Raw genomic sequence first — 12,005 nt, 5'->3', positions numbered from 1 at the left:
AGGGACTCCTCACAGCCCGGGGTCCGGGCGGGGGTCCCTTCTGCCCTCAGAGCTGCTCCTGGCTGGGTTCACACTGGTTTCTGCCCCATCAGCAAAGTGTGACTCCCTCTCCTTTTCCCGTCTTATTCTGGAGCCCACACCACGCCATCTCCACCCACAGTCCAAGGAGCGTGACTGGAGCCCCAGCCTGAAACAAGGGAACATTGTCTTCTCCATGGAGGCCAACAGGAGGGGGTAGACAGCTGCTCCCCATATTCCCGGAGCCAGAAAGAAGGGGACAGCAGGAGGGATTCAGGCTAGCAGATGGGAGAACTTCCAGGCTTTATGGGGGCTGGGGAATCTCTTGAGCCCATTCAAGTCCACCACTGATACCTAGCCAGGGAGTGCCCGGCCCTGTTCTCAGAAACCAGTAGGGGGCAGGGAGGAGGGGCCAGGCTAGTCACTAGAAGCAGCTGAGGCAGTAGAGCCTGTTTTTTTCCCCTCTCCTGCCCCCAGAGAGGGAGTGATTACACCAGCCAGTTACTGTGCAAGAGCCTTCTAGGCAGAGATCATTGCTCCCATTTTACAGAAGGGGAAAGGGAAGGCATAGAGCAGGGCTGTGACTGATCCTAGGCCACACAAGGATCTGCAGCTGAGCCTCTAACTCTACTCAGGTATCACAGACTCAAGAGTTCTCTCACCTAAGGGGGAAGAGGGGACAACAAGCTGGGTCTGGAAAGGTGGGAGGACTGATGTGGGCAAAGGCTTGGATGCCGGAGAGAGCGTCCGTTGAGGGCAGGGAGAAGCCTGTGTTATGGGCAGACATGTCCCACCTCATAGCCCCCTGGGGTCTTCTCCCTGAGGTCAGGAGGGACAGGAGAAAATGTGACGGGAGGCAGAGCAGGAGCCAATTCTGCAAAACTTCCCACCTCCTCACTGGGTCTCAATGCCTCTTCCTAGGCACGGCCCCCCTCCCTAGTCTCCCTGAGCCCCCTGGTTCACCCATGCCCTCTCCCCTAATTTAGCTGTTAAGGCTCCCAAAGGAGATAATTCTATGGAAAAGACAGCTGGGGAGGAGACCCTGGCAGGAGCTGCCCCTGCTCTCCCCCTCCCCCACCTCCACGTTCCAAAAACAACAGGCACTGGAGTTAGGGACACCTGAGCCGCCCTACCAGGCTCTCAGAAGGAAGGATAGGCCCCAAATTACTCCTCTCCCCGTTCCCTGCCTGTTGACTCTGCAGCCTCTGTCAGAGACACCAGAGCCAGGACCAGGGGGAACTACAGACAAGGAGAGCAAAACAGAGAATTCAGAGGGGCCGTGAGAGTGATAGGAACGGGGAGTGACCAAATTAGTCCAGGGTTTAGGGTTTCCAGGCTCCTCACGCAGGCAGAGAACACAGTGGGAGCGCAGGCCATGGTTGAAATAACCCCGGGCCATCCCTGCGCTAGGCCTAGAACCCAGAGCCTGGAATCTAGCTTCCGAATGCCAAGACATCAAGCCACCTAGGACCTATCTGAACTCACAGCCAAAACTCCAGGGACACCTGAAGCCAGAGGCAGAAGTGGAGGCCTCAGGAAGACAGTCTCCAGTGCCTGGGGGCTGGCAGAGGAAGGGGGAAGCATCTCCAGTCACCAGGAAGGGGATGGGGTGGAGAGAAGATGCACGTTGCAGGATGGGGGATCAGTGCCCCCACCCTGACCCACAGAGGCAACCCTGACTGTGGGGGCCAAAACTCCCAACCTCTCAAGGCCACGGTCTACTGAACTCCAGCAGACCCCTCCCTGACTGCCCTCCCCAGAGGCCCCCATTCTCATCAGACGAGACTCCAGCAGACCTTAGGCCCCAACTCCAACCCACAGACTCCCCCCAAATTTGTGCAGTACCAGCTAGAGACATGGGCACCACCTTGCCCACAACCCACCTGATGTTACAATGGAGAGACTGAATCACAGAGAAAGGCCAGGGCCACGAAATTGTTTACGGACCCCTCTCTACTACTCCATAAAATAATGCTGTACCGCTCCGATTTTCCCAGGCCCACATGGACAGACCCACAATTTGATCTGCCACAGGAAAGACACATGCCAAACCCATGTCAACTGTGGGCCCCCAAGCCCAAACATCCGACCAGGGATCTGGCTAATAGGGCAGCAAGCCTCTTGAGGAAGTTCCATCACTCCCCCATCTCCTTGTGTATTTAAAATAAAGACCCAGACGGGAATCTCTAAAACCAGTCCCTGAGAAACAGCTAAAGAATGAGATTAGAACCCTGTGTAATTGTCACCTAGAAGACCTTGGAGGAGGTTAAGAACCTTTGACGTAAGCTTCGCAGAAGCCTGAAGCCCCTGGGGCCTGAATAGGTAGGAACCCTGTGTCATTAACACTCTTAAAAAACTACCTGGGCGCTTCGGGGACCAAAGCATTCTGAGATCTGGGTATCTGCCCAATGAGCACTCTCGAAAGGCTCCTGTGGAAGTCAATGCCCATGGCCCTCCCTCCGCCCCCCCCAAAGGCCCCCCACAAAGGACTCACCACCTGTGGCTTGCTGCAGCACTTGCTGGCTGGAGCTGGCTCTTCTGGAGCCCTGGCTGCCTCAGGGGGCTTGGCCTCGGCAGAGGGCGGTACAACCACTGGAGTCAAGCAGGGCATATCCACTGGCACTGGGGCAGGCACCTCGCCAGAGTGGAGGGTCAGCATGTACTGCTTAGTGACGTCCTCAAGTGATGGCGCCTGCAATGCCGGGTGGGCTCGGGCAGGGAAGCCCATGGGCTCCGGCACAGCTACAGGGGGGCCAACAGAAGTCGGTGGCTCAGGCACCACAATAGGAGTGAAGGTGGCAGGCACACTGGCATGGCGGACATGTTTGGTGGAAGGTCGGGCCTGAGTCTGGTCCTGATTGCCCTCCTCTCTCTGCAGCTCTTGATGACTACTCCGGGCTGGACGCTTCTTGGAACCACGGCGGATGAGCCGTGGGGACAGCACATTAGCCAGTTTAGGGTCAAGGTGGAAGTCACAGTGGGCACTGGGAGAGGCAGGCAGAGCCTCAGGTAGGGCCCTCTCAGATTGTGCCCGGCCCCTGGCAGCACTGGGGTCTTCTGGTTCTGCCCGCCGCTCTGCAAGGATGGGCTCACTGCTGGATGGAGGCAGCATGGGCTCAACCTCCCGGATGGGCTCCCCTCCAGGGCCCTCAAACCCAGGCCCTGCCAGCTCCCCACGGCGGCTGGGATCACTCAGAGATTTCTTCTTGGGGGCTTTACCAGCAACCCTGTCGTCCACCACACGCCCCAAGGCACCAGGCCCCTGAACAATACTCTGCATGACCTCTTGGTATCCCTTGCTCTCTTCACTGCCCACAGACCAGTCACTGTGGCCGCTGGTCAAGCCCTCGTCCACAGTTGGAGCTGCGGGAAGCCCTGTTTTGGGGCTCAGCGAGCCCAGGAGGTTGCTATCCACGGAGAACCCAGAGGGCTCCTCAGAGGAGGCAGCCCGGTGGCGCTGTGGAATTGGGTCACTCAGAGAGCGGTAGGCCTCCCCTGTCTCCCCATTGCTCAGTTCAGTGCCACCAGCGCCCGAAGGGGGGACTTTGCGTCTCCTGCGGAGGGCACCTGGGGTGGGAGGGTTATCAGGGGACACCAGGGACCACCCTCCCAGACTGTCTTCAGCCCCAGGGAGTTGGTTGGTCTGCACCGAGGACGAGCTAAGGGGTCTCCACACCCCTGCGGGACCCAAGTTGCAAAAGGATGAAACAGGAGGCTCAGGGTCCGCCCCAATGCCCTCATCTGTCAGGCTGGACTCAGGGCCAGAGAGCTCCTCCTGGGACCTCTGTCCTCGGGTTATGTCCCCCGCCCAGTCGGGGCTTCCGTCATCCTGTTGGGCACCCATGCGCTGGATCTTCTCAAACACCTGACGGGCCTCTTGTACGTACTGATCCTGGACAACAAGAGGCAGTGGGTCCTCCTCGGCAGCTGGGCCTGCCAGGAGGAGCTCAGAGGAGCTGGGCTTCAGGGCACTGGTGCGGGGTAGTCGGCGGGCCAAGGGCTTCTCAGAGCAGGTAAACGACTTTGCCCTCCGCAGGGTGGCTGTCAAGTCCTTGAGGGTGGGGCGGGTGCCAGGTGCTGCTGGGGCTGAGGGGGCCATGGGCTCAAGTGGCTCCACCAGGCCACATGCTGATGGTGAGTTTCTGCCATCTAAGGGGGCACTCCCAAGGTCCCCAGGGCGCCCACCAGGTTTTCGGACCCTCAGCTCTGAAAGGTCAGAGCGCAGGAAACTGAGCAGTGTCAGGGTCTCCGAGGCAATGTCTGGATTTGACAGGGATTTCCGCTGCCGGCTCTTCTCCAACTCCAATCCTCCATCCCTCAATGACCTCGTGGTGCCCACAGGTCCCTTGGTGCGGGTTCGAGCCTGGGGCCTTAGGAGGAGCCCTTCTCCAGGTCCAAAGCTAGGGGAGCGATACACACCCCAGCTCCCAGAACCCCGGCTAGCCCACAGGTCCTCATCCTTAAGGGTCTCTGTGCTGGAATAACGACTGCTACCTCGGGAGCCTGATGGGCTGGCCAGGTAAGCAGGAAAGCTCACCTTGGCTACACGGAAAGCTCCCCCTACAGTGTCTGACAAGGGCCGAAGTCCCTCCTGGGGTCCTGGTACAAAGGGAGGCGAGCCAGTACCCCACTCCTGGGATCCTTCCTCGTTAGGGACTGTAGATGTTGGGAGCTCCGGGCTCCTGGCTCCCCCAGCCGAGTCCATGCTGCCCAGATTTAACCCATAACTGTCTGACCTGCAGTCCTTATCCAAGAGGGAGCTTCCAGGCCTGGGCCCCGGCCTCCCTCCCCAGCAGTGGCCGCCTTCACCGTCTTGGTCCTCTTCACTGCCGGAGGAGAGGCCGCCGTGGTAGGCCGGGCTCTTGGCCCCGGGCGGCGGCAGCGGCGGGCCCTCCTCTTCCTCCTCGCTGGAGCTGGCAGCCCGGCTGCGGCTGACAGGATAGGAGGCGACGGAGGAGGAGGAGGAGCAGGAGGCCCGGGCCCCAGCCTGCGGTTGGGAGAAGCTATGCCAAGAATGTAAACCATCCGCCGGACGCTGCGCCCGCTCCTGTTGCTGCTGCTGCCGCCGCCTCCTCCCCTCGGTCCCTGGGCCAGGCAGTGGCCGTGCCGAACGCAGGCCCGCCAGAGGGAAGCATGTCCGAGGAGGTGGCGTCGGAGGCTGCCGGGGCTCCCGGGCCGGGGGCTCCCACGCGGTACCATCGGGGCTGGGCGTCCCAGAGGCCTCGGAGTCGGCACTGGGCCGCCTGGAGCCAGGACCACCGAAGAGCTTGCGCATCTCGGTGACGCTGGGCCAGGCCCCACGCGCGGCGCCCTCCGTCGCTTCTTCCGCGGCCCCGGGGGAGACGCCCCCGTCCCGGGGCCCAGCGGAGTCGTCGTCCGGCCGCGGCGCGTCGAAGCGCCGGGAGAGTTGGCGCACCGACGGCGAGAGGCTTCGGAGCGGGCGCGGCTGCGCGGGGGCGGCCGGGGGCCCAGACGCCAGCTTGGACACGCGCCGGGTGGGCTGGCCCGGGACGGCCGCGGCCGGTCGGCACGAGGCGCGGCGCCGCAGCCCGGGGATGTCCGCGGCCCCCTCCCTGGGCCCGGGCCCGCCGCTCCAACGCTCCAGCAGCTTAAACGAGACGCTGCGATACAGCGGTGGCCGGGGCGCCCCGTCCGCCATGGTGGCGGCACTCACTCCGGGGGGGCTGGCCTCGGGAAGCCGCGGCCAACCCCCCCTGTGCCCCCTCCCCGAAGGAGCTCAGCGGCGGGGATCCGAAGGCCTGGGTCCTGCAGGCGCAGTGCGAGGGGATTTGCGGGGAGAAGGCGAGAGACCGGAGCAGAGCTTTATCTGCCGCGGCTCAAGTTTCTGAGGTCGCGGGCGGCATCGGCTCCATCCCGCGCGGCCCCTCCCGTTTCAGCGCCGACCCTCGGGCCTGGCCCCAGCCTCGGCCAGTACGACCCGGAGCATTGCGCGTTTCCCGGCCCGGTCCGGATCCCTTTCTCGGCTCCGTGCCCACCAGCCGGCCTGCCTGCCTGCCTCCCTTCGCGCTTTCGCTCCAGCTCCCCGTTCCCACCCTCTTGGCTGCTAGCTCCTTGCTCCCTTTTGTTGCAAATAAACTTTGTGGCAGAGGAAAGGGGGCGGGGGGCGGGGCCTCAAGCCCAAAAGAGGGGGTGGGCTCCCCGCGCGCGCTAGGCTGGGAATCGGGAGTAGAGGGGAGGGAACCGGGGAGGAGCCGAAAGAGAAACAAGACTGAGCACATGCAGACCGATGCGACCCTCAGAGCCCAAGCTGACCCCCCCCCCGCCCCGCAAGGACTTGCTCCGACACACGCAAGCGTGGTCTACTCCGCGGACATACAGCCTGGGCGGCGTACCCAGTGCGGTTCAGCCGGAAACAACTTCTGCCCGGTGGACCAACATGGCAACCTCGGACCCACAAACTCGTACACACCGATACTCAGGTACACGACTCTCAGCCGGGAAAGGGGCAAGGCTCGCCGCCAGGGGGAGCAGTAGGCGCCGCAGGAAGACTCCTCTGGCTGCTCCCTGCCCCGCCCCTCCACCCCGCCCAGGCCACGCCCTTTATTCGGCCCTCCGAGGCGAATCCCGCTGTAACTGCGACGGGGTCCAGCCTCTCGCGCCCACAAACGCCCCCCTCCACCTCTGCGGCGTGCCAGCTCCGAGGGTCCCCCAAACCCGTCCCACACCGTTCTAAACGCCCCACCCTTTATGGCCACGCCCCCACCCGTTTCCAGCTGCGGGCCTGCGCTGGCTCCCCTCCTTCCCCTGCGCTCCGGGGTATGGGGCTCTTGCGCCCTCTACCGGCCGGATTTGCCCCAACCCCTCATCCCCCGGAGCCCTGGACAGGTAAAACAGCATCCACCACCAAAAAACCGGACGGTTGGGAAGACTTCACTTCCTTCCAGTGGTTTCCTAGTCCCTTCAGGAGCCGTTTTAAAATGAATCCCTTCATAAAGCGCACTGCCCCTCCGGCTTCACAAAGAAAAGGTGCTTCGACAGAACACCTTCGACTTGCCACTGCTAAACCTACACTCCTACCTGCGGTTGCTCCACCCTCCTGACGGGGAAGGTGTGGGTCGCTTCTCTCGCTTCTCCTGACCTAGCCCTTGAACTCCCCTCCCACCTCTGCCCTGGGTCTGGCAAGTCTCGCATAGTACCGGATGCTGGGGAGTTTCCCTCCCCCACCTGCCTCTGCTAGGTCCCATCCCATTCATCCTCCCCCGGCCAGCTTAAATGCAGGCCGGCTCCTCTACATTTGAATGAACGAATGTAGATATAGGGAATTTATGGAATGCCTTGGCTGTATGGACAATATTATTTCATTCATTTTATTTAGTCTTCGAACCACCCTTGGAGGTAGAAATTATTGCCCCCTCTATCGGTCATGAAGGAGAAGTAACTTTGACCAGTGTCAAAGCAGTTCCTGCTATGACTCAAATTCAGATTTCAGGAGCTTCAAACACCATGCTCCTCCAAACAGCCTTCCCAGGTCCTAGATTCCTGATGAAGGGGGTTCCTTCGTTTGAGACCCCAGCAGTCTCCTCCTCCTTGGACCTGGGCTCACCCTCCCCAGGAACAGAGGATCCTTTTGGAGGGGAGAGAGAGAGAGAGAGAGAGAGAGAGAGAGAGAGAGAGAGAGAGAGAGAGAGAGAGAGAGAGAGACCTGTGGCTGGGCCTGACTAAGATGGGAGCCCTGGGAGCTGGGAGTCCTGGTCCAGATAAAAGGGGCGGGGATAGACTTAGGGCAGGATGGTAGACGCTCAGGGATTGCCTGACTATCACACCAGAGGGGGAGGACTCAGCCAGCACCCTCAGCTCTGCTTGCTCTTTCCCTTGGGTTGTGGGAAATGACCGTGGGGGAGAAAGCTCTTCCTTTTTGAGTTAAGACCAGCCTCCTGTAAGTCCCTCACCTTTGTCTCAGTTCTGCCTCAAAGGCGCCAGCACATCTCTTTCTTCACTGGGAAATTGATGGCAAGGAGGAGAGTCCTGCCTTGCCTAGTGCCTCTCTGTCTTTGCCTTGCTGTGTGACCTTGGGTAAATCCCTGCACTTCCCTGGGCCTCAGCTGCCTCATCTGAAAAGTGAGGAATGGGTCTAGGCTTCCCCAAATATGCCTCTCTCTGACTCCATTTGAAGTCAGACTCTTGTCTCCTCTAGAGTTTTCTTTCTACTCTTTTGGGGCAGTTTTAGTTTGGTGGGGGGATCCTCATCCCAGGAGTCACTGTTCTCTAATAACGATGCCCCCTACAATCTGAAATTTGTACTTTTTCAAACTCTTTCACACTCTGTCCTATTCTGCCTTCCAGTCACTTCTGGGACAGAGGTTCTTTTTCCAATATTACAGATGGGCAAACTGACGGAGAGGAGTGGAGACTCAGATCACATGCTCCCAGCATCTTGCAGCTTGGCTGTGAGGTGAGCTGGCTGGGAGCTTTGGATCAGTAATCTTCGCGGTGGGGAGCGAGGGTGTTTAAGGATCTAAGCTGGGCCTCCTCCCAGTGGGCAGCTCACCCAATCAGAGAGTGGCTTGGCTGCTTGTAGCACCTCATGAGTTCCCCCCCCCAGCCCCTTCTGATTCAGAATGAGACAAAGTCATTTTTCTGGCACAGAGGGACCTGGGTGTTTTTAGCCCTTAAAAGACTCATCTAGGAGGGGGCTGGGAGCACTGGGCAGCAGGGCGGAGAGAGGGACACTGCTGGGAGTCTAGAGCTGGGCTGATGCACCCTCACATATGCTGGGTGACCCCAGTACGCTGTGCTCTGCTTTTGGGCCTCAGGTTCCTCATCTATGAAAGGGGAATGAAAACAATAACTCATCTATCCAGTGAGTCGCAGTGACTGAGCAAGATCAGGGCTCTAGAATCTCTTTGAGAAATAAAGATGGGAAGGTTGTGATGGTCAGTCATGGCCAGCGATGGGCCTTGGGTACTTAAGAGGGAGAAAGATGAGGAGTGACAGGACCCCTAGAAGCAATAGGCTCCAGGAAGGAAATCTGGCTCCTGACTCCATGCCAAAGTCAAACAGAAAAGGACCCGAGGTAGTCCTGTCCCTTTCCTGTATAATCAGACCTCAAGTGCACAGAATTGGGTTATTTATAACCTTTTGTGTATGATACATTCTCACCAGTTATTTAATTGACTCCTACCAAAAAAACAAAACAAAACAACTAGGACCTTTACAATGTCCTACATGTCATGATATAGTTCCCCCAACACCTATTCTCCTGCGGCCCCACCACCCAAGATAACTATTACCTCCTGGGTTCAGCATTCTCTTGCTTTCCTTCTTATATAGTTTTATTGCATCTGTGTGTTTCTCTAAAGTACATATTTTCTTTTTAGTTATTTTTAAGTTTAAAAAGGGGCATCTTACTGTATATTCTTTTTTGGGGATTTCTTTTTACTTAATAGTATACTGCTAAGATTTATCCAGTTTGTTGCATGTTGGTGTAGTGCATTCTGGCTATGTGCAATATTCCAGTGTGTGAATAGAGCACAGTGCATTTATCCACTCTCTCGTGGATGGGCATTTGGGTGTTTCCAGGTGTTTGTTCCTGTGAACAGAGCTGCTCTGAGCGTTGTGCACGCTCCAGGTGCACATGCGCAGAAGTGCTCCGGACAATGGGCCAGGTGGCTACTCAACATGAGGAGGTAGTGTCAAGATAGACTTGAATATCTCTTCTATGATTTTTTAATTATCTGTGTTTCCTTTTCTGTGAAGTGCCTATTTGTGCCTGTTGCCCATTCTTCTATTGGGTTATAATACTTTTTTGTACTTTATGAAAATTCTGCCCTAACTTTGCCATGCTCAATTACCTGGTGGCTTAGGGAGGGTTGGTATGATTATCACTACATATTCTATAGGTAAAGAAACAGGGGCTCGGGGAAATGAAGGCGCTTGTTCAAAGTCACAGAGTCAGTAACGGTCCTTCTGTACAGAGCCAGTGCCTTCGGAGGGCCTCAGCTAAGAAACTTTCTCTGCCCCTCAAGCTGGGTCAGGGATCCCAACAGCTCGTAACTATTCCATGAGCTTTCTGTCTCTCTAGTGAGACCTTCCTTGGCCCTCTTTGTGTTTTTCTAAACTCTTCTCCCTGACTGTAATGATCCAGGTGTGTATGTGTTTATTTCATTGTTGCCATTTTCCTTCATCAAACTAGGAGCTCCCTGAGGAGCAGCCTAGCATGATGGCGGGCATATAGTAGGTGCACAATAAATGTTTACTGGATGAACTGTTTCCTTGTCTATACTACCACCCCCCCCCCAAATTATTTCTGAGGGTAGGGTCTGAGTGTGAGCTGCCTCTGTGTTTCCATCACCATCTCTGAGGAGCACAGAGAATATTTGTTGACTACATGAATGAGGGAAGGAGAAGGCAGCTGCATCCATTGCTAGGACAGATCCAGTGACTCTGAGCTTTTTCTGCTGTGAATGGAAATCTCCCGAAGACAAGCCCTGGTTCCTGGCTCTCTGGCTCCCCCATCCTTGGTCCTGCCTCCGTAGGTCCCTGTCCTCAACTGCATACAGCCAGCACTGGCAGGCCTCCTGTCCTGAAGTGCCTTCCCTGGGCTGGCCTTCCTCAGAACCTTCCTCTCTTTACTTCTCCACCCATTACCTTCACTTCTCCCCCTCCAGCCCCACCCTCCCTCACCCAACTCCACTGTACCATCATGTTACCATTGTTCAGAGACCCCTCAGGCTTTAACCTCCATCTTTCTGGCTCCTCTTCCCCAGCCCCCCAATGTTAGAGTTCCTGGACTCTCTCCAGGCCCCCCTTCTTCTCACTCTCATTCAGGAAGCCCATCCACCCCCTTAGATTTAAGCCAAAAGTGAAGGGACCACTCCCCAGGCTTTGCACCATTTCCCAAAAGCCTTCCTGGATATCTCTAGACCCTGTCGATTCCCAGCTCCCACTTAGGTGGAGGTCTCCACCCCAGTCCAGGGCACTGCCTGGCTTCCACCTAGGTCTACCATGAGGATAGGACCTGAGTAAAGGGATTCGTTTTGGCTGTGGGTAATAAAGGCCCCCCAAAATAGTGGCTTTAAAAAGACAGACACTTACTTTTATCTCTCATGCAAAAGTCCAGATTTAGGTGGCTCCCAAATGGAATGGTCAGAGACCCAAGCTGCTTCTAGCTTTTTGTTCTTCTAGCCACCAAAGGCACCCTTGACCTCTTGGTCCAAGATGGTGCTCCAGCTGTCACATCCACATTGTAAGTGACAAGAAGGGAGGGGAGGCAAAGAACGGACACCACCCCCTCTCACATTAAACTTCCTTAGGGCACTTTGCTTATATCCCATTGGCCAGGAGTAAATTACCTGGCCACATCTAGCTGCAAGAGAGGCTGGGGAAAGAAGTTTTCACTCTAGGAGGCCATGTGTCCAGCTAAAAGAGAATTGGTGTTGTAGTTGGCACTTAGCTATCGCTGTCACAACTTCCTACGAGTCCCAAGTCACTGGGACTGAGTGGGGCAGGTAAGCACTGGGAAGGAAATTGAAGAAAGGGAAGGAAAGGGAGGGAGGGTGAGGCAGTGGGGATCTAGTATCTGGGTTAGAGAAAGGCCGTATGACCTTGACAAGTCAGTTCCCACATCTGGGCCTCAGTTTACCCATCCATAGTAGGAGGTATTATAAGGATTAAATGAGAAGATGTGTGTTCAGCACATTGTATGGGTCCTGGAACCCTCAGAGCCTAACAAGTGATCAATGCTGTGGTGGTTGTGGCTCCCCAGTGCTCCCCCGGAAACACCAAACCCTTCCTCTCCAGCCCTGCCAGCTCTTTAGCCTCATCTCAGGCCACAGCCCTTCTTATCCTTCCTCCAGTGGCCTCCATGCCTTTGCCTGTGCTGTTCTTTGTACCAGGAACACCCTTTCCTGCTCTCCTTCAGTCTAATTACATCCATCCTTTAAGGCCCAGCCTGCATTGTTCCGTCCCCTGGAAAGTCTTCTCTAACCCACGGAAGAATCACCTTGGACCCCTTTGAACCCTCATCG

General features: G+C 57.1%; 1 protein-coding gene across 1 annotated transcript in view; it reads right to left on the bottom strand.

Annotated features, from left to right (window-relative positions):
• The window catches only part of ARHGEF17 (Rho guanine nucleotide exchange factor 17), a 56,876-nt gene extending 50,998 nt beyond the window's left edge, over positions 1-5,878 (bottom strand). Inside the window, exon 1 of the mRNA XM_033119029.1 lies at positions 2,513-5,878. Coding sequence (XP_032974920.1) covers positions 2,513-5,677 — 3,165 coding nt within the window. The 5' untranslated portion in view covers positions 5,678-5,878. The remainder of the gene's footprint in view (positions 1-2,512) is intronic.
• Between the last annotated feature and the right edge of the window lie 6,127 nt (positions 5,879-12,005).

The sequence above is a fragment of the Rhinolophus ferrumequinum genome, chromosome 11, assembly GCF_004115265.2.
Source record: "Rhinolophus ferrumequinum isolate MPI-CBG mRhiFer1 chromosome 11, mRhiFer1_v1.p, whole genome shotgun sequence".
Classification (NCBI taxonomy): domain Eukaryota; kingdom Metazoa; phylum Chordata; class Mammalia; order Chiroptera; family Rhinolophidae; genus Rhinolophus; species Rhinolophus ferrumequinum.
Note: the sequence above shows the minus strand (reverse complement) of the source record. Positions and strands in the feature narration are given on the sequence as shown.